The 21,853-nt window shown below is 51.8% G+C and overlaps 1 protein-coding gene across 3 annotated transcripts; it reads left to right on the forward strand.

Moving 5' to 3' along the window:
• The first annotated feature begins 8,447 nt into the window (after positions 1-8,447).
• FLOT2 (flotillin 2) lies at positions 8,448-20,794 on the forward strand. 3 transcript variants are annotated; one of them, XM_026861644.1, is made up of 10 exons: positions 8,448-8,570; positions 11,341-11,431; positions 17,708-17,831; positions 18,262-18,380; positions 18,813-18,926; positions 19,019-19,138; positions 19,559-19,773; positions 19,980-20,163; positions 20,313-20,462; positions 20,643-20,794. In XM_026861644.1, the coding sequence occupies exons 2-10, from the start codon at positions 11,357-11,359 to the stop codon at positions 20,679-20,681; spliced, it is 1,140 nt and encodes a 379-aa protein (XP_026717445.1). In that variant the 5' UTR covers positions 8,448-8,570; positions 11,341-11,356; the 3' UTR covers positions 20,682-20,794. The 3 variants fall into 3 exon arrangements, with proteins under 3 accessions (XP_026717445.1, XP_026717444.1, XP_026717446.1); XM_026861643.1 differs by lacking the exon at positions 11,341-11,431 and adding an exon at positions 13,228-13,318 and having other exon boundaries at positions 8,455-8,570; XM_026861645.1 differs by lacking the exon at positions 11,341-11,431 and having other exon boundaries at positions 8,465-8,570.
• The last annotated feature ends 1,059 nt before the right edge of the window (positions 20,795-21,853 follow it).

Consider the following 21,853-nt stretch of genomic DNA (forward strand, 5'->3'; position numbering starts at 1 on the left):
AAGAGACAGGCTCTGGGAGGGGTGTCCTTATGGGGGGGATTTGGGGTGCTGAGGGGGGACCCTGCGATGTGGGGGGAGCCTGGGTGATGCTCTGGGAGGGGTGTCCTTGTTACGGAGGGGCTCTGGGCCACAGGGGTGGGTCCCTGTCTTGGGGGGACCCCGGAAGGTGGTGAGGAATGGGAGGCCCTGCCTGGGGGAAAGTGCAGGATCTGGGTGTGTGTTTGGGGGTGCTGCAGGGTGCCCTGTGACTTGCAGGGAGGGGGGATTCCCTGAAGGAGCACTGGGATGCTGTGGGGGGAGGCCCTTCCTTGAGGGGGCACTAAGGGGTCCCTGCTATGAGGGGACATTTTGTCATTTTTTCGGTGGTGTCCTGCTGTGGGTGGGCGCTGGGGTGCTGGGGGTGCCCCTGCCAAGCGGAGGCCCCAGAGTGGTGGGCAGCTCCCTGCTGTGTGGACCCTGGGGCTTCTGGGGTGGGGTCCCTGCGATGCAGAGAGCAGCGGGTGAAGTTGCGGTGCCAGCGGCACACCCTGGCACTGCTGCTTTCGGATGATGTCAGGCAATGGCACCCGCATGGCTACCGGGCTCTGGGCTCCTGCCAGCAGCTTGGATTACCAAGAAACCATCCTTTTCCTGGGGGGCAGGTTGACGTTCCGGGTTAGGGGGAGCTGGGTGTGAGGATCCCACTGGGGCAGAGAGGGCAGCTCAGGGCGGGCACCACAGGCCTCTCCCTACTCATCCATTATATCCTACTGCTACTTCGTTACTAGCACATCACCCAGCTTCTCGGGGGTGCTGACACTGGATGCAGTTGATTCCCATCAGATATGTGTAATGTTATCATCAGGTGAGCTGGTTGTTTGGGTTAGGGTTAAATAAACCAGCAGTGAAATCCCCTGTGTCTGATTCAACCTGTAGCTGCTCCAGTACTCTGCCAGAGCTCCAGGCTGCACTTTGGCGTAGGCCAGGCTGCATGCGGACAGGACTTAATTACCATTAGGTGATGTAATGGCTATCTCTAAGGGCTGGATGCTCTGCTCCTGTGTGACAGGCTGGGGCCACATCCAAGGTAATAACCAAGTTAGATACACACATTTGTCACTTCATGTGTCCTCAATCACGTTACGTCCTTTTTGTCAACGCTGGACTCGTTTTGTGGCAGGCACTGTGACGCTCAGGCCTAAACTCACCTGGGAGAAAACGCGTGTGAACGTCAAGGGTGTGCTACACTCGCAGCTCTGCCACGCATGTGAAACTACATTGTTATGTTTTTGGATTCAAAGCCTCCAGCAGGCTGTGGCACTTGCTTCTGGCTGGTCTGTTATCAGTTCATCTCTCTTGGATAATAGACCTGTTACGGGAATTACTGAGGAGGTGCCAGAAGCAGGCTGCAGTTTTGGAAACAAATATGCCCTCTGTGGCGGCTGCTTCTAAGGAGTTACAAACCGCACCCACCAGCTGCCTGGAGCAGCAGCGTTTCTTGCAGTTTTCCGGGTCTTCTTGCATGTCTCAGCAGTTCCCAGCTAGAATCTAGAGCTGATGCTGTGATTCCCTCCAAAAAAAAAACCAAACCCCTTCAAAATCAGCACTGCTTGGTGAAATGCCACGTCCGGCGGGAGGAATCGGGAAGCCGTGCTCCGGGTGTGCCGCGATGCCTTCAGTCTTAAAAGCTTGGTTTAGCTTCTGTTCAGGTCTGAAGTTTACAAAGCAGGGCTTGCAGGATGAGCCAGCAGGAATTTGTGGCATCTGCCTGCAGTTTCAAGCGTTACCCTTTCCCATAGCCGGGAGCAGCAAGCCGAGGGCAGTCCTCAGTGTAGGGCCACGTTCTGGGAAGGGAGTGTAAATGGCACCAGGCTCTGCGAGTCAGAATTGGGTGCTGACACCAGACACGGTTTTCCTCTGCTGCTGCCCAGAGTGGTCTGCAAATGCTTGCTGTCTCCCGAGAGCACGGGCTGTGAGCTTCAGGGGCAGCCCCAGAGGATGCGGGACTCTGCAGAGCCCTGCAGCTCTGCCACGCTTACATGCAGAGTGAATGCCAGGGCATTAATGGGAGGTGTGTAACTACAAGCAGTTGTAGTTCCAGGAACTTGAGCTGTGTCTCTCCGGGGAAAAGCAGAGAGGACCTTGGGGGCCAGCATTTATTTGTGTGATATTAGGTTGGATTTGGGGAGAGAGGGGGAAGGGAAGAATAAGCCAACAGCAAATAATATTAAAAGCAGGCTTTTGGCTTGCAGGCTTGAATTGTCATACAATTGTTATTTGAAAGCCTTCACTTTGTGGGAAGGCACCTCCAAATCATGAAGCAGATTCCAGAGTTTTCTTTATTATAAATTTAGCCTGTGCCTCTTGAAGGAAATTTAGTCATGTGCTTCCCCTGGCATGTGGGGTTTTTTCTGAGGAATGGTGTTCTTTCTTTTCGCTTTCTTGTGAGACAGTTGAGTTCCCCCAGTGCTCAAGGAGCAGCCGGATGTGGGGACATCTCTGCGCAGGAGCTTCGTGGCCTTATTTGGGAAGTTCCTTCCTGGGCATGGGTCAGCATATCTGCTGGCACTCGTGTCCTTCCCTGTTGAGCAACACCAATCTCCTTCTAAGAAATTGTACTCAGCTGATTCATCCATGATAATGCAGAGCCTGGGCTTTGTAAGAATGCCCCACAAAGCCCTGTGGAGGCGATGATGGTCTTTCTGCAATGTGGGTCTAACTTTGCTGGGGGATAGTGGTGCTGGGAGCCCCCCGGTGAGGTTTGGTGTGATATCTAGGAGGCTTGGGCAGGCGCCTGGCCCATCACTGAGTCCTGGAGCCGGTCAGGTTTTCAGGAAGATACACAAAGTACCTGTTCATCCTGATACCTGAATGTTCCCACCACCTAAATAGATTGTCTCAGATGCATAACGCTGGTTTTGGGTTAGGGTTACAGTCTGGTTGAATGCAGCTTTTGTGGCTGAGGATCGATCTGCTAATTTTGAAACACAAAGCTATAATATTTCTACACAGTCTCATAATAAGGAGATGTGATTTATAATAGCCCTGCTCATCCTACAGTTCCCATAACTACACAGTGTTGCCCGTATCTCTGTAGCTAGGACATTTTCCTTCAGGCTGATGAGGGCTGCAGGGTGACACCTTGAAGGTGAGCACCTGGAGATATGTGGCAGGGGAAGGTTGTCACAGTCCACCATGTTTCTGGGTCAGGAAAAAAAGGAGGGGGAAAAAAAAAGGTTGTTGCAGTCCACTCAACCTAGCTTTATTTCCTAGCAGAATACTGAAACAAATACATTGCTGATAAACACCTAGAAGAAAACACCAACATGTGTTTGCTGAATAGGAGCCGTGCCCAGCTCATCTGACTTCCCCCAGGTGATTTCACAGTCCAGGGGATGAGGAGAAGCAGCAGATACTGTACATCCTGTCTTTGCTAAGGCTTGTTACTCTGATGATTTCTCAGAAGTCAGCTTCGGAAATACAGTCCAGCCCAGTTTCTCAAACCTTAGTGCAGCGCCCTTTGGGGCTTCTTGATCTCCTTCAAAGTAAAAGAAGAGCTAGCAGTTAATTCCAGTCTGTGTAAACATTTCCTGCCGCACCCCAGCAGTCCGGGGTAGTTAACCCTTCCAGAGTTGCTATAAGCTCTCACATCCTGTTTCTACATCTTTATTCCTGCAGGAGGAACTGGTCATGATTTTGAGCAACTGTGGCTGCGCTGTTTTTATGGTACTTCTCTAAGTTTTGAAAGTAAAGGCTTCTTGAGGCTCTGCAAGCCCTTCCTGCAAGAGGCCTACAGTCCACAGTGCAAGGAGAAACTAGTTTTTCAGATCCTATAAAATTAATATGGAACTGCCTGGAAAAGCATTGTCAGGGAACTGGACAGTGGCTCACTGTTCAGCTGAAAGGATTTATCAAGTAAATTCCTTGTCTTGGCTTGGTTAATGGAATCGAGAATGTGCTTATTGAATTTGCAGATGGTACGGAGCTGGGAATGGATTCGAGAGCTTTGAAGAGCCGGATTAGAATCAAAGCAAACATGACACATTGACCAAATGGTCTGGAAGAAATATGATGCAGTTCAATAAGGAGAAATGCAGAGCTACACTTAGGTGAGGAGAGTCGATTGCATGAGAATGGAATGGAAGGAGATGGTCCAGGCTGTGTCCTGCAGAAAGATGTGGTGAACAGCAAGCTCCATCTGAGACCTAATGCTCATGGTGGGGCTGATGGCGTCAGGGTCGTCCCTCCGCTCCCAGCTCCAGGCCTGTGTGAGCTGGCAACTTGTGATCCAGTGTTTCAGCCTCAAAAGCAGTATGAGTTTTGGGGAAGGAGTAGGCATCTTCAGCTGGGTTTCATGTGAGGTTTTCCCTTTGTCTGCATTTGTGCCTTTGGAGCTGGAATTCAGAATTGTTCCCTAGGCTTGAAATCAAGATATTCCACCCCCTGCATTGGGCAAGCCATACAGAAAACTTCTAGTGGCACTGATTGTCATCCACCAGGTTTAACTGAGTGCTCCCACAAAGTTAGGTTCTTCATTTTGGCTAGCCAAAAATCTTTTACTGCAGTTGGTTTCATGCTCGTGATGCTTGGTGGTTGCTGTCCAGAGTGCAGCATCAGGTTGCTGGTGCTCAATACAGCTTGCACAAAAGACACCTTGTGCAGCTCCTCTGTGGTGTTTCCTTCTCAGGAGGTGGTTCTTCAGCTTTCTGCAGGTGTTGGAACTCAAGATTTTCCTTGGCAGGTGCTTGTTAAATCTCCAAGACTTGCAAAATACTCCTCAGAAAGCATATCAGGAGAAGGAGGTGAACAGAATGGCCTCAGAGCTTTCCTTTTGGTTTCCAAGAGGAATTCTGGGGTAGTATCTGTGGTATTGTGTAACTTCATTGTGATTTGTCTTCTCTGAGTTTCTGTTTACGAGATGAGTTAAACTAAATGTGTGGTTTTAAACTTGCTGTGTAGCATTGATACTCATAGCTTAAAACAAGTCGTTTTGATATCGATTACATTGAAAACAAGCTAGCCTGCATAATCTGCTTTTGTCTGCTGTAGTGACCATCAAAGGATTTTATGGATTCAACTCGGAACCCTGCATCATTTTAAATTAATTTTTGTTAACCCTGTGCCATATCTGCATGTGGACAAAGCCTAATTTATATGCACAACAGGGCCTAAGAAGCAGACACTGACTTTAGTCTAGACCCTGCTTTATTACGTGATTTTCTTTATGTATGCTGTTGCCTCCTCCTCTCCTCTCCATTCTGTCTTTTGTCAGTAACTGCTTTCAATTATCAATTTTTTCCTTGTCTTTCTGCACTCACTTGTTAGCACCCCATGACATTTCCCAGCACAGGGTCATTTCTCTAACAAACCCAGCTTCTGTCTGACTGGACTGAGCTATTTATTCCCAGTTTGGGCAGTTGGTCCTCCTGGAGGAGGAGACTCTGGCACCAGACTGCCCTGAATCGAGGCGTGAAGATGGCAGCTCTCTCTGTGCAGGTGAAGGCAGCGGAGTCTGCTCTGTTCTTGTTTTCAGCCCGCGACAGTCCCTGGGAAGGAATATAGCTATTGAGTTACTGTAGCAGCCTGTTTGCCACAACCTGATTTCTGAATGCTCACCGCTTCCTGCCAGAACACAAGCTCGTTGCCTCGAGTTACCTTGGGAGAGCAAACAGCACAACCTCAAATTGTCCCAGCTTTGATGTTTTGACTCCTCTGCCCCTGTGACTGTTGGGGCTCCTGTTCTTTCTTGCATGCTATCCACCAGGGCAGCAGCTTCCTGCATCTGCTGAGAGCTCCATTTATCTACAAACTCCCAAGTGATTAATTTAATTTCATTTAAAAAAACCCAACCAAAAAAAAAAAACCAACAACCCTCAAAACAAAAAAAATGCCAGACAACGTGCTTTCTCCTGGCTCTGGGAATTCTTGCTTGAACATGGGACCCCTTCGTTTGGGAAGAGGCCAAGCTGGATGGCAGTTCCCAGCTATGAATCCTCCGTTTGTAGGGTGCCTGGCCGCCGCACACTGCCCCGGAAGAGGCACCGTGGATGTTTGTGGAAGCGATGGCCAAGTGGCTGTGAGACCCGGGCGGCTAGAACAGTGGGTGTATTATAGCTGAAAAAGGCAATTTCTCTGCCAAATCTCATTGTGCAAGAGGGTTTATTCTTCGCCTTGCAAAGATTTTGCTTTGGTGGTTCCTTTTTCGCTTGCTCTCTGAGACTTGGGAAAGAGGCTGTAGGACTGCAATGGAAAATGAGCGTTCAGCTCATCTGACTTGCGTTACCAGGACGGAGCTCTGCTGCGCTCAGACGTCCGGCTTGCATGAAAGCTACCAGCTGGCTTCCCGTTCCTGTTTCATGTGTTAGTTTTCCCTGCTTTTCTTATGCTTTGAACACTTTTTGACATATAATCTAGCTTGGTAAACTGTGCTGTGCAGCAGTGTTGTGTAGTGCCAGGAAGAAAACACGGGGCTGGCTTTGGATGTAACACTAAATAAGGTATTTCCTTCCATTTCCCACAGAAGAAAAGAAACATCTGTGTGGAGAGGCACATTCTTGTAACAACGGTGGGTTTAGGGTGCAGAATTTTCTCAGAGCATTATTATGAAACAATTAATGGAGGTTTGGTTAAAGACCACGTAGACCCTGTGAAATAAAATACCTTTCCATGTGGAGCTGCTTTTCCCGACTGCCAGGAACACCTCCCTTCCTGTTCTTGGAAAACAAGGGCCTGGCTAGAAGGCTGAGCTAACCGAGCTGACGTCCTCCAAGAAATGTTAAAAGGCATTGTGGTTAATGTGCTGCAGGATATTGTATCATCGGCTTCTGTAATTCCTTGCCTGGCTGAAATAGCCTTCCAGCTGCAGGATGAAGCTATCCAGAGGCTGTCACGGAGGTGACTGGAGAATATTCCTCTAGGCTTGGGAGTGCAGGAGACCTGAAAAAGTGTGTAAATCTGTCTCCTGTTTGTGTTTGCTTCCTACTTAAATTGGAGGGTGAAGAGTTGCAGATGGGGCTGATCTGCTGGCTATCAACCGTTGCGTGGAAGCCAGCGAAGCAGGCGATATCTTTAGCTGATAGCAGAATATGGCCAAATGCTTGAGAATGGGGAGGAGGAGGAGAATGCAGAGGACAGAGTCCCCTCCTGTGGACCAGAAGTCCCTGCCAGCACACTGGCCTGGATGTGTGCTGCCTTTGCTTCTTCATTTTTTGACCTATTGCAGCAAACTTAATAATTGTTGTTTCTCTTAAAAGAGCTGTCTTCTGTGGCCGCTGTCTGCTGCCTTCGTGGTTCTTCCTTTCCCCTCCCACAACACAAAGCTCCCACAGCGTTGCAGCCACACTGTTTTCCCTGTGTGCCTGCTCTTCCTCTGCGCTGGTTCTGTCTTGCCTGCGTAGATACGTCCCGCAGGGCTGAAACTGTCTGTTGCTCTGTTGGTAACAGCAGTTGCCTTGCTGAGGCCCTCGGGTGCTGCTGTAATAAGTGTTATTATGGATAACAGACTAGGGAGGGACTGCTGGCTTGATCTGCCTCGGAGACGGCAGCTCGCAGCCCTGGGCTGAGCCGGGAAGCTGCAGAGCTCCTCCCTTGCCAGGCATGAAACCTAGGGCTGATCGCTGGCAGGGTGCTCTCTTGAAAGGTGACAGGCGTCTTCTTCCTTGAATCAAAGATATGAAAATCCAGACAGCATCTTCCAGCTTCACGGGGTCATATCTTAAATGTGCCAGCGCAGTTCCGGAGGCTGCTTGAACTCCGGGCGCAGCCAGCTCTGTGATGGACCATCAGAGCCTCAGGCTTGCATGGGCCAGAGCTAGGAGATATTTTTGGGAAGCTCAAGAGTTCTCCCCTTCTCCATCACTGACCTGCCAGCTTTTTGGTGGGCTTAAGGATGTTTTGCAGTGTGGGGTGAGGGAAAGGAAATGGATTTTTCACATGGCCTTCCATGACAGAGCTGGTGCATCAGTTAATGATACTGAAGCACACACTTAAAACAATTCTGATTGCCAAAAGTGCTTAAACTGCTTAATAAAACTAAAATAAAATCCTGGTTTGAAATATAGCCACTTCCTGTGTGTTATTATTGGTCATACTGAATTATTACAAATGCTATTTTCCTATAAGAATTAAAAAAAAAAAAAAAAAGAGGTTTCCTTTAGGAAATTGCCATATGAAGCCCGTGGAGGTGAGGAAGAGTGTTGAGTTCCCCGGTGGCCGTCTGCATTATGGCTGACCAAAGGGTGTTCAAGGCCTGCTGTGGATCTTGGAAAGAGTTTTCTATGTTCATTATTTATCAGACACTGCAGGCATGCTTGGATTCTTCTGCAGAGCTTGGCTTGGTAGCAGCCGTTGCTGTAACGTGGCCGAGTTGAGGTGCTTCCCCTGCAGGGCTGGGCAGCCTTGTTATGAAGTTGTTCTGCTGGTGACTCAGGCTGGGGGCAGGTTCTTTCCTGGCTGAGAACAGGGTGTGATGTGTAATCCCTACATCTCTGTGCTTTCTGCTGTGCTGCAGGTGGCTGCTGTGGCTCTGATGTAAAGCAGTATGTATATGGAGGCTGGGCCTGGGCTTGGTGGTGCATTACTGACACCCAAAGGTAAGGAGAACCCCTATTATTCCTGGTTTTGGAGTAGGAGTTAGGCAAAACCATCCCAGTGGGGCTGTCAGCAGTATCTTTAGGATCATGGGCACTGCATATGGAGCCATGGATGAGCATCAGCCCACCCCGCTGCCTTAGGCTGTGACCAGCTCCCAGTCTGTCAGGGGAAAGCTGCACTGCAAGTGCCTGGAAGGAGCAAGATGTGCCCTGTGTGGTGCCTTGAAGCATAGGGTCACTCACAGCTGCACAGTTCCACCATCCTGTGCTCTGAGTGGTGGGGCTGAAGTTGTCCAGAGCCCTGCAGGAGGTAACCATGTCATTTCAGGCTTACCTGATGGTAAATGATGATGTACAAAATAAAATCACAGGATGGGGCAGTTCTGTGCTGACTACTTGCCTGGGGGCAGGTGGATATCGCAGTGCAAAAGACAGAAAAGAAAGCCCCTGCGTTCAGCTGATGTACTTTTCAAATGGCCTCTCTGTCCACACCTCTTCTCAAACCCAAGGTAATCACATTTTTTGTTTTTCTTACTTTTTTTCCTTTCTGCTTCTTTTTTATTTACATAAAACCCACCAAGCTGGAAGGGCCGTGGCCTGGCTGGTCAGTGTGTTTCTTCCTGTGCTGAGGAAGGCAAGAGCCCTGCTCTCCTCTGCTGCTGCCTTTGCAGTGCTGTGCAGCTACAAGGCTCTCGCAGAGGTGCTGGGCAGTGGGGCCGCCGGGCTGGCTCATCCATGAGTTCACAAGAGGAGTTGAGTTCTGCCCAGTATGGCCCAAACCCTTCCCCAGTAACAAACATTTGTGGCGTGCAGTGGGTCAGTGCCCCCTCTTGCTTCTCAAGTCTCTTTTTCTAAAGATACGCTGACTGCTGTCACCTCGGGAACAAACACTGTTCCTATTTAGAATCACAGGATTTCCTTTCTCTCCCTTTCATCAGTTGTGGATTTTGCTTGCTGCTTCTTACCACACTGGTCTCTGAATTAACATGCTGTGACAACGCTGCTGTCCTGCTAATGTAATGTAGCTCTTTGTCATTAGGATCTGTGGGAATGTTATTCTCTCCTAACACCTCCCTCATGCTCACCAATGCAGGTTTCTTCCATCTGTGTAAAAAAAATAATAGGGAAAAAGGATAAAGACGTGACTTTCGGGTTTTTGCACTGAGTGATGGCCAGAGGTTGTAGTTAACCCGTACTGCCTGATCTTGCCACCTCTTTTCCCTGTTCGCAGACAAAGCGAGCATGTTGCTGCCCTCACTCTGCAGATGACACGCTACCGTAGCTGCTGTTCACCTCAGAGCGCTTGCCTTGTTCGAAGGGGTCCTGGCTGCTGCTGGCGACTGAGTCACGACAGCTCTCGGGCCCTCTCCCGGGTGGTGGGTACTCAGGGTTGCTACAAGAGCCTACCGCAGTGCTCGGGCTGCATGAAGAGCTCTCGGCTAACACCTGCTGCTTTAGCCCGGGCTCTCCAGTGATGCTCGTGGGAGGGGAAGGAAAGACCCTGCTTGTGGGCTCAATGCTCAAGAACTGTGTTTGATCCAGACAAGCTTCATTCCTGAATTCTTGTGAGGCATCTTGTTGGGAAAGCTGTTGATTTGAACAAATGGTTTCTGCTCCTCCTCTTGTGTGAGAAGCTTGGAGAACAGCTCAGGACCTTGACCTGCCATGTTCAGGAGATAGCTGACGTGTTTGGGAGGCTGGCTTATTAAGTTAAGCAAAGGGTGAGTCCAGGGCCAAGAACTGCTTGCCAGGAATGAGCTGTCATATGATAGAGGTCTGTGCATTATTTAGCAAACGGGGCTCTTGACAAAAATGCCAGCACCCAAACAAATCTTTTTCTTTAAAATCTATAACCCCAGTTCATGCCATGGGATACGGGGCTTACTTCTCCTTTTGAGAACAGAGCCTTTCCCAAATACCATAAGCCGTGCCACAGATGGAGCCTGCTGCATTAACATGAAGAGTGAGGCAGATTTCCTCCTCTGAAATTAGGACATCTTTTCTGGAACTGCCAGTGCTGAAAGCAAGAGAGACAGCAGCAATTGTGTTGCTGTCAGCGGCATCCCGCCAGGTAGCACTAACCTGGGAACAAAAGGAACAGTTAGAGCTGGCAGGGTGCTGGGCTCTTATCCTGCTGCAACCTTGAGGACTGGAGGGAAAAAAAAAAAAAATTGAAAAAAATCCTGTCCCTGTTTAAGGGTCAGAAATAAAAGCAGCCAGAGAGGCATCACGGTCTTACATGCCTCTGGGGGAACCAAATGGTATTATTGAGCTTCTCAGGACAGCGCTTGGAAGCACCTTCTCTCATCAATGCCTTAGCCAGGGGTGGGTGGCCAAGTCCCTGGCATTTTCATTTTTGTGGCCTCTCTTAAATGCTGGCATAGAAGTATCTAAATTATTACAAAAAGGATTTTTCTGTGTGAAGATTATTCTAACAGAGAATTCCAGTTGACTCCAGGATGGCAGTCCAGGTGGGATACACGGTTCAGTTTCATCTGCGGTGACTTACGAGACACAGGGTGGAGACGAGCCCCCGGCCTGTTTATCCTCATTAAAAGAAGCAGTTAGATGCTGTAAACTCCCGGCTGCATCCAGGGAAGCTGCTCGGGCCCAGCGTTACGGAGCCCTGGGGGCGGGCAGCGGGAGAGAGTCAAACTGAACAGGGAAGAGCCAAAACCTGAAAGTCTCGTCTGTCCTTCGCGATGGGTGTCTTACTCTTTGATAACTGCTTTGTGTATTTGCTGTCCTACCCTTATTCCTTGCTGCTCAGACTGTCTTTGGAGGTTATGACCATCCTCTGTCGCTGTGAGAATATTGAGACGTCGGAGGGGGTCCCACTGTACGTAACAGGGGTTGCACAGGTAATAATCCACCAGCTTCCTAACATCATGTCTAACCGTTTGTCCCTCTGTTTTGAGCAGCAGCAACAGCAGCAGCAGCAGCAGGATAACATAAAAACTAATGGTTTTCTAATGGGACAGTTGAAATCTCAATACCCTCCTCTCCTTCCCCTTCTCCGGCACTTGCCCTGGCGCACACTCCACAGTTTATAGGTAATGCAGACAGATGCATACTTGGCAAATTCCAAATTCAGCATTGCTGTACTGGCTCCTTCTGATAACACTGCAGACATTTGCTCCAGCTGTAACCCTTTCCTTGACAGCACTGTGTGCTTGGTGGAGAGCAGAAGGGCATCTACTTTTGTGTGGAGCCACAAGCGGGCCAGTTTGAGTTCTGTACAGGATTTGGGGCAGGTGCGAAGGCAGGTTTTGTCCTGTTTCAAAAGGAAACCTGTACACATGTGGGGAAATTGCAACTGTACCTGGCTCTGCAGTTTTGGATATGGGTTTCCACTCAGCCCTTCTTCTTCCGCGTGGAGACAGTGCCCGTTTTGGATGTTGTCACGTTTGAAAGTACAGCATAGAGACCTCGGGTTGAGTTGCAACACACAGGATTAGTGTTTGCACTGTGAGCAGTTATGAACTGGTGTAGCATTAATTACCAAACAGCCCTGTGACTAAGAAGCAGCACAGTATTGAAATTAAATTCAAAGTATTGATTAGGTCTTCAGAAGGCTAAAATCCTGCACTAGCTAATTAAAGCTGTGAATGCATATGGCGAAAAATGCTTTTGCGTGTCTTGGACAGCAGGATCTGTTTTATCAGCTCCCAGTTTGTGTGCCAGTTTAATTAGGACAGTGGCCAAGGCAGGCGTGGACTTGCAGAGATGCGTTTTGTCCCTTCCAGCCAATCCTGGAGCGACTCGGCGTGCAGGCAGCAGCCCGGTGCGGCCCCTTCATGGTTCAGGTGTTTGACCTAATGTTCACTGACACAAGCTGTCTGCCCCGTGGCTCCCTGTCCTGCTTCCCAACGCTGGCTGACACAAGAGGCAGACTTTGCTTCCTGAAGCAGAACCTGCCACGGCCAAGCACGTCTCTTGTTTTATCAAGTCATGACCTGAGAATTGCCAGGTCTGACCGAAGTACCTCAAACCCACCTCAGGTGACTGAGAAAGCTCTGGACCTGCAGGATCTGTTCCTGGGTGCCTGATACTGTACAGGCATGGCCCTAAAGAGCTGCACACTCACTTTCATCCTCCTCTGGGTCACAGGACACCATAAAGACAAAGGGAGTAGGTCTGTGTTAATACTAACCCAGCGAGGGCAAAAGGCAGGGCTGCTTCTTGCAGCATCAGCGTTGGGTTTTGCCAAGCACCAGGGCTCTTGTGAGGGTGGCAGCGCGGGGCGGGCGGGAGCATCCCGGGTCCATGCTGTGCTTTTAAACCAGTGACACCAGCCAGCAAGAGCACGCGTTGGGCGGCGTGGCACAGCGAGCCTCTGAGGGAGGGCCCTTTGGGGTCCCAAAGCTGCTAGCTTCTGGCCACCTTGCTAGCCCAGCAGAAGGGAAAGGCTCGCTGTATCGTTTCCAGTCTGGCTCCAAGCCTTTCTCTGCTGATAAATTACCCTTAAACGTTATCTGAAAATCTATTTCTTTGCCAAAGTAACTTGTCTGTCTCCAGTCACAGATGTAGCTGCATTTTGTGCCTGTCTTGCATTACCTGTGATGAGTGCTGCAGGTAGCCCGGGGCAGGAGACGCAAAGGGAAGAGCTGAGTATGTGTTACCTGGAAACGTGCAAATATTTTACGTTTTTTGGCAGGATTTCCCTAGAGATAATGACGTTACAGCCCAGGTGTGAGGACGTAGAGACGGCGGAGGGGGTAGCTTTAACTGTCACAGGTGTGGCACAGGTACAGTAACTCCAAAACATTTCAGGAATGCATGTCTTTAACTTAACTCTGGTTTTTCCCTTTAAGAGGTTACTGTTGTCCAGGAACAGAAGCCAACTGCTCTGAAACAAATTTTTGTACAATCACACAGTCCTCATTGGTTCAAACACACTACAGCATGTCCCGTGTTTGTGAAGGGGGTTGTGACCTCTCCTCCTCTCACCAAAATCATTCCTCTTTTTCTTGTGTCTCATTTGTCCACGTGGCAAATGAGGTGTGTGTGGGTGACTTGAACTGTTTGTGAAATGCTGATGTACTGTGGTGTCCTTGGAGCTGTGTGTGTCCCTGCATCACTGAGCCATTCACTCCTGAGATGGTATTGAGCATTATGTTGCTTTGGATTATTATTATTAGCATGTGGACCTTGTAATTCTTCATGCTGAGTTAAAGCATAAAGAAAGAACTTAGTCCCTCCAGGCACTAAAATTTGGGTGTAAAATTTCTGGCTTGAATTGAATTTTGATTTTCTCAGGCCTTCTGGCTTTCACTTATGAAGCTCTTGCTGCTTGTGATAGTACACTTAAACACCAGCATTTCTTAGACTCTGAGGTCTGCTGCCCTGATATGGAGTTGGTCCTTGTGACCAGACCCTGCCTTGGGGAGGATGCTGAGAGGAAAATGTTGTTAGCTTTCAACAGAATTTGATTCCCCCAGATGGGCAGCTGGATGCTTGGGTTGAAAATTGCTCCTGACAGCTCATTCTGGGTGTATCAAACCAAGGCAGTGGTTCCCCCTGCGCGCAAGGCTGTGGTCACTCTGTGTCCTAAGACGTGTCCAGGTCTGTTGTTGCAGGAGAGGTGGCTGCCACATTCCCTGCAGTGAGCAGTGGAGCTGAGGGGAGCTGCTGAGTGACGCACTGATGTGACCAAAATCCCACATGCGTCAAAAGGCTCCCCCCAGGGAAGAGCACCATGGCTGCTGCAGCCCTTGTAAAGACCAAGCGCTTGACAGATTTTACCCAGTGCCTTCCAGAGCAGCGGATCCCTCCCTGGGTTCATTGGTTTGCTCTGAACTGACGTTGCAGAGGAGCTGTGCGCTGTGTCTGTGCATAAGCGAGGATGTGAATTCAGCCAGGAGCAGTTTCTGGGTTGTCACACATGGCAGAAGGGCTGGGCACAACCATGACTCAACAGCGGATAATCCATCGCCCTGCTGCTGTTGTGGAACATGGCTATGTGCAAGAGCACCAGCACGGGAGACGGCTTCTTGGGTTCCTCCTGGCTCTAATGGCATGAACCAGTCCCCTTGTTTCCAATTTTTCTATCATTTATATCCGTTTAGCTGCTAATGTGTCACATAACCACAGTGGTCTTTGCATGGTTGGCAAAATGCGTGCACTTGTGTCTCCCCTCACACACGCTTCATAAATATGTAGGCTTTTTCTTCTGTGTTTGAAAAAGGTATTTCTGTAAAACCAGCATTCCCTTTTTGACCTAGTTTTAGGTCATCCTTCTGTTGCCTGCAAAATGGTCTAGGCTAGGCAGCACATGCTAGCAGGAGGCTGGATCACCAGGTGCCTTGATTTAAAAATGCAGCTCCCCAACTCACCTCATTCATGTTATTCTCTCTTGTCACTGTTCATTTTTTTCACTGACAATTAATTTTAAAGGTTTAGGCTTGTGAGATGCAAGGAACTGCCATGCAGAAAGCAGGCTTGAGGCAGCTGGGGTTGTGCATGGCAGAGGTTACCTTAATTTTTAGAAGTACTTTTGAGGCAAACATTTTTCTTTGCTTTGCTTGTGCAAAAAAGGAAATAAACAGATTCTTTCTAGAGAAACACCTTTTAAAATGTTTGCCATAATACTAGAAGTGCTTAATGTGCATAAGGATGCTGTTCTTACTTTGAAGAGGGATGTAATGATTACTCACCAGTAGCCTCCTTCCTGTGTTGGCTGGGTGCTTGGGGTGTGCTGGGATGCTGCTGCCATAGGCCACGTGGGGCTCCTTATCCTTCCGTACCATTTTTCTGGTAGCCTCAGGCTAATTGGATTGTCTCTGCTCATCCCTTGCTGTGATTGCAGCTGGCTGGAGCTGGGTGCATCCGTATCGATCCTCCAGATGGGATTGTTTTATGGAGACTCTCTGATTTCCTGCCAGCTGAACTCTCTCTCTGATGCGAATGACATTTGAAGAAGCACCAAGTGTCGCAGTGCCCTGTCTGAAATGCTGGACACAAGCTGAGCGCAAATTGCTCAACTCTGTTGTGTTTTGTGCAACCTTTGGCGTTGTAGGTTGACATCCATATTCAGTGGATAGCCAGGCTCCTTTGGGCTGCCCAGGGTTGATGGGTGCAGGCAGGCTGCTGGCTGGCTTTATTCACAGAGGCTGAACCATTCCTTGCTCCTGTTAAGTACCGCAGGGACTCTCTAAACGAACATCCTGCTCCATGTCCTGACTGTCCTCTCTGTAGCTCCCAAAGGGTAGGGATTGTTTAGAGAGGTGGAATTGCTGGCAGATGCACACCATAAATGTTGCTGCTGGCTCTAATTGGTTTGGGTATTTGCGAAAACCTTCAGTTTGCCGCAAGATGAGCCTTGTGCAGGGCCCACGCTCCCGGGTGCAGCTGCAGGAGCAGCTCTCCCAACTCCCCCTTGTGTAGGAAGTGCACACTGCTGGCCTGGGGTGCAGGGACAAGAAGCCGTGGTGGCCCAGCCCTGGGCCCACAGAATTGCCATGCTTGACTGAGATTCAGTTTGGCATTTTGTCTGGGAGGCCCAGCCTAAGAAGCACAGGTAAGAAATAGGCTTAGCCCAGGTTGGTGTTTCTTCATGTGACTAAGGGTAGGGTTGTGGCAGCTGTGCCTTGGTCAGCTCAGCATGTCTGACACGGGCCACCTCTGGTCCCCTTCGAAGGTGGTGGCCAGTCCTCATTGCCTGCTGCTCTGGTGGTGCCAGGGCTGGGTGCCACTGTTAGGTTGGGGGATCATTTCAGACTTGTGGGCTATCAGACTTTCTCAGCTTTCTCAAGAAATAGTTGTGTTGCTTTTTCTAGCAGTCTGACCCTGAAAAGTGACCTTGTAGGTGTTGTGATAAGGTCTGTAGGCTGTGAACCCATCAAGAGCATGAACTGGGACCCTCGGAGGGCCCCTCTGCAGAACCTGAAGTTTTGGAGGTCTCTCTGAGTCAGGACCATGCTGGCATCACAGGTAGAGCGGCCCAGCCATGGCCCTTGGAGCAGGACACAGGGTGCCACCAACATCTCCTGGGGCAGGAGGCACTGCCCAGCCCAGACGTCTCCATGAGAGGGTGCTGTGGGACCCACTCAGCACCCAGAGGTCCCAGCAGAGCTGTGTGGCTGGTATGGCCCTGCTTCCTTCTCTGCTGCTGCCAGACACACGGATGTCCCTGTGTCCAGGCTTTGCCTGAGCCCTCAGACTGGACCTGGCCACCAGGAACTATGTCACCTTGGGTTGTAGCTCCTTATAGCTGGGTCCTGCAGAGCTCCATGAGCACACATCTCCACAGGGATTTTTAACCCACTTAAAAGGAGCTCCATGACCACCTAGGCCCATCTTAAAACCCGGGCTTGTCTGGACCTGGGAATGCTTTTATGCCTGGCTCTAAGTGTGGGAAGTGTGGCCATGTCCCACCTCTGGGGATCGTCACCAGACCGACCGTGCGGAGCGGGACAACAGGGTCCTGGCCACAGCACATTGGGGTCACTGCAAAGGGCAGCTGGGAGCTCCCAGCCACGGGCAGGACAGACCAGTGAGCTGCGGCCATCTTGTCTCATCTATCCTTGCAGGGAATGCCAAATGGAGCCTCTGTTCCCAAGCTGCTCCTTGGGCATTGCAGACTTTTCCTTGTTCTCTGCCTTTCAGAGAAATTAATTCTAGTGAAGGAGGAGGAAGAGAAAGGTAACAAAATGGCTTTTGCCCAGGGGTAGTAATAGAAAGCCCTCTCCTCCTAGGTCTGACATTGGTGCAGTGTCTGAGCTGGTAGTTCAAGGCTCTTTGATAGAGTTTTCATCAGGTGGGACTTGTAGGGCCATGCTCTGTCCCCACATCACCCAGTGGCCGCTGCTGCAGGACAGATGGCTGCAGGGAGCCCCTCTCCTCGCTGCGCTGCAGTCAGGGTGTGGGGAGGTGTCTGCCCCGGACCCTGGCGCTGCTGCCTGTGCCTGCAGCAGGGCCCTCCCCCAGCAGCAGCGAGTGGGGGGCTCCCTGGCTGCTCTGGTGGCCTGGGTCAGCGTGGTGACAGCTCAGCATGGTCCCTTGGAGCATCGGTAGCACGGGGGGCCTGGCAGCCTGGTGGTGGTACTGCTGCTTCTGCTGCTGCTGCTGCTGTTGGGTGCCTGTCCCTCTTCAGACAGGCACCTTCAGTCCCTTTGGTTTTGTCTCCTCTCTCTTAGGTGAAGATAATGACCGAGAAGGAGCTCCTGGCTGTGGCCTGTGAGCAATTCTTGGGGAAGAACGTGCAGGATGTGAAGAACGTGGTTCTTCAGACGCTGGAGGGGCATCTGCGCTCCATCCTAGGTGCGGAGGGGCTCATGCTCTTGAAGGCATCTCGAGTAGGTTTCTCCCTTCCCCGCTGGCTGGTCCCAGCAGTACTGCTGCCACTGCAGCAGCCACAGTGGGTGCTTCCTCTGCTGACTGCAGAGGTGACATCTTAGATTGTTCCTCCCTTGCAGCAGCTCCTGCCGTGTGGCTGGGTGTTGTGATAAATGAGTTTTTAGTGCCTGCAGTAAGAGATGTCTGAGTCCCTGTGGGTTACAGGTAGCACGTGTGGGTGGTGGTTGCGCTTGTGAGACCGAGATGGTGGTGTACGCTGCAAGGCCTGGGCAGAGGATTACACCCTTGTGCCCAGACCCGAAGAGATTAGAGACAACAGGGATGTTGCTGATCTTAGACCCATACCGTTATGTGTTAAATGTTTCCAAATAAAGTGCTTCACCTTCCTCTGCAGGTACCCTGACAGTGGAGCAGATCTACCAGGACAGGGATCAGTTTGCCAAGCTGGTGCGGGAGGTGGCAGCTCCCGACGTGGGTCGCATGGGTATCGAGATCCTGAGCTTCACCATCAAGGTACACCCAGACGTAGGGCACTGCGCTGCGGGGCACCCGGCAGCACTGTAGAAGCAGGACAACAGAGCCTGGCCTTGTCCCCTCTGCTGCAGCTGGCTGAAAGGCTCCGGCTGACAGCCTGCCCCAGCCCTCTGGGAGTTTCCATGACAGCCACTGCAGCATGTCCTGTATCCAGGCAGCTGGGCAAAGAGCACCCGCTTAACTGCCTCTGTAAACACAGCTCATGGCGAGAGCTGGCTGATAACCGAAGGCTCCAGGGAGTCAGGGGGAAGATGTTGGGAGAGCCCGCCTCTCCCTGTCATGCCTGTTTCTGTTTGGCAGCAGGCTGACATGGCTCCTTCTGATCCCGGCCTAACCGCACTAGTGTTTACTCAAGGGAGCAAGATGGAGTCGCTCGTGTGAAGTGATTGTGACTTATCCTCCCCTCTCCAGGATGTCTATGATAAAGTGGATTACCTGAGCTCCCTGGGAAAGACTCAGACTGCGGCTGTCCGAAGGGATGCAGACATTGGTGTGGCAGAAGCCGAGCGAGATGCTGGCATTCGGGTGAGTCTGAAGACGTGCTGGACTTCCCCAGAGCAGCCTGTTTTGCTCCAGCTGCACAGCCTGGAGCTCTGCTCTCTGTTTGCTCTCTGCAGGAGGCAGAGTGCAAGAAAGAAATGCTGGATGTCAAGTTCATGGCAGATACCAAAATAGCAGATTCCAGACGGGCTTTTGAATTGCAGAAGGCTGCCTTCAGTGAGGAGGTCAACATTAAGGTGAGAGGTATCTGACAGCCCACCGCTATTCCCTAGCTGGTTTGTGATGGTATTGGTAGTCGGGGGATTCGTCCGCTTCCTCCTCCTGCACGTGTTAGGAGAGCTGGAGAACCCACCTTTCTTGTCACAGTGTGAGCTCCTTATGTGATTCTTCTGTCTGCTACAGTTAGGTGGGACTAGGAGGAGGGGAAATGGTGAGGAGGGTCATCCAAGCTGAACCCAGAGCTGGTTGGGCTGAAGTGCTGCGGGAAGAGCCCATGGGGAAGGACGGCAAGGGCAGCTCTGAGGATTGGGATGTCGCCCCTGCGAGGAGGCTTGGGAGCAGGAGCCATGTCTGGTTTCAGGCCCTGCCAAGGGTCCTTATGTCTGTGCACAGGAGATCACAGCCAAGACCCCTCTTCTTATCTCTCTCCTGTTCAGACTGCAGAGGCCCAGCTGGCCTATGAGCTCCAGAGTGCCCGGGAGCAGCAGAAGATCCGCCAAGAGGAAATTGAAATTGAGGTGGTGCAGCGCAAGAAGCAGATCGACGTCGAAGAGAAGGAGATCATCCGGATGGAGAAGGAGCTGATAGCCACTGTGAAGCGGCCGGCCGAGGCCGAAGCCTACCGTATCCAGCAGATCGCCGAGGGCGAGAAGTGAGTGAGCCTGTGACCTGGGCCAGCCCCGAGCCCAGCAACACGCTGGGCTGGGCTGAGGTGGGAGCAAAGCAGAGCGGGTGCTGCGCTGAGACCCAGCTCATGGGCTCTCTACGGGGCAGGCTTGTGGCTGACAGAGGGAGGGAAGCAGTCCCGGGTACGCCGCAGGGATCTGGGCTGCTGGAGGGCTGGGTTTCCCTTTCCAGGGTGAAGCAAGTCCTCCTTGCTCAGGCGGAGGCAGAAAAGATCCGCAAGATCGGAGAAGCGGAGGCTTTTGTGATCGAGGCCATCGGGATGGCAGAGGCTGAGAGGATGAAGCTGAAGGCTGAAGCGCTCCAGCAGTACGGAGACGCTGCCCAGCTGGCTCTAGTGCTGGACGCACTGCCTGAGGTGAGGAGGGAGCAGCTTTCCCCTGCTCTGGGCAAGTGGTGGGGAGTTCTCAGGCTGGGCCAAGTCTCCTGGGGGCACAGCGAGACCCCATGTGCTGTGTGGGGACTTTGTCTAGCAGCCCCTTGACTCTCTGCTCATCCCACCCTCAGATTGCGGCCAAAGTGGCTGCTCCCCTCTCCAAAGTGGATGAGATTGTTATTCTCAGTGGAGAGAGCAGCAACACAACATCCGAGGTGACCCGTCTGCTGGCCGAGATCCCCGCCTCCGTGCGTGCCGTCACTGGCGTGGATCTCACAAAGGTGAGCGGGCACTCCAGCTGCTGGCAATTCCTGTGGCTCTTAGGGCACAGGGACTTGCCTGGAAACGGTCACACTCCCAGGGAACCTCTTCTTCCTCAGCCCTGCCCCACCACAGAGGGCAGGCAGCTCCCTGCCTCCCCCTCCTCCAGCCCTAACAGCTTCTCTCTTCCCCTCCGACAGATTCCCCTGATCCAGAAAGTCACCGGGGCCCAGGCGTGAGGCTGGCTAACCCAAACCTAGTGAAGATCACTCCCTCTTATGCACTCAGACATCAACTGCCTTCAACACGTGGGAATTCCTTTTATATCAAAGACAATTGGAGTTTTATTTTTAAGCTCTGGTGCCTTATTTTGTAGGGCCAGAAAGATGCATGTCCAGTCAGCTGCTCTTTTTATTACAAAGGGTGGGAGGGGATTTATTTTGTAACTAACCGTGTGTTGTATCAGGCTGGGGTTTGGATCTGATCCTCAGTTACGACGGGCAGCTTGTCTGGTGTTGCTTGTTCTCTGTCCTCGGGTGTCAGCCCAGATCTTGGAGCAGAGGCTCAGCGGGACACAGAGCTGTAGGCAGAGACCAGCCAGGACCCCCTCCCGCGGGCTCCCTGCCCCTCCTGGGTGCTGCCCAACCCCGGCCCCTGCCCACAAGCTGTTGTTGTGCCTGGCTTTCCCCGCCTGGTGTGTCTTGCCCACAGGGCGCCCCCAGTCCTAAGCAGTCCTGCCCAGGCTGGGCTTCCCCTCCTGGGAGGGTGACAATCAGGCACTCCTTGCTGCCTTCCCTCAGGGAAGTTTTTTCCTGGGATCTGGAGCCAGAGAGAGCTCAGGGGGGTGATGGAGCGGTAGTGGAGGGAGCCCAACCCAGCCCTGGTCTGAGCCAGGCTTAGCGAGGTCCCACCACCAGGAATGCCAAAAAGTAGCGCTGTGCCAAAGCCACCCTGTCCTCCCGGAGGGAGGTGAAACCACCGAGGCTGCCGTGGTACATTTTGACCCCCCCAGCTCCTCAAGTCAGAGGGAGGGGGGGACCGCTGGGGGGGACCGGATAGGGCGCTGCAGTGGGGACAGGCTCCTCCACCACCGTGGCCTGTACAGCTGGCTGGGGACCAGTGGTCCTGGGGCTGGTGCCGTGGCCCTGAGTGCTGGCCGGGGGCTGTCCCGAAGCCCATACCTCACTCAGTCCCCTGCCTCTTATGGCCAGTGGCTTTGCTACCCCGAGTGACAATGCGAAAGGGGTTGTCCCCTGTGTGTCCCGTACCCCCCACAGTGCCACCGCTGCCCTGCACTGGCCCGTGCCCCTTCCCCGCCTGTCTCGACGCCCGACGCCCGTGCTCAGTGTGGCTGCAGCAGCCAAACCCCCCGTGTGCAGTCAGCCCAGCGCTGCTGTGGGGTGGGGACCGG

This window comes from Athene cunicularia, assembly GCF_003259725.1.
Source record: "Athene cunicularia isolate RWA chromosome 19 unlocalized genomic scaffold, athCun1 chr19_part1, whole genome shotgun sequence".
Taxonomy (NCBI): Eukaryota; Metazoa; Chordata; class Aves; order Strigiformes; family Strigidae; genus Athene; species Athene cunicularia.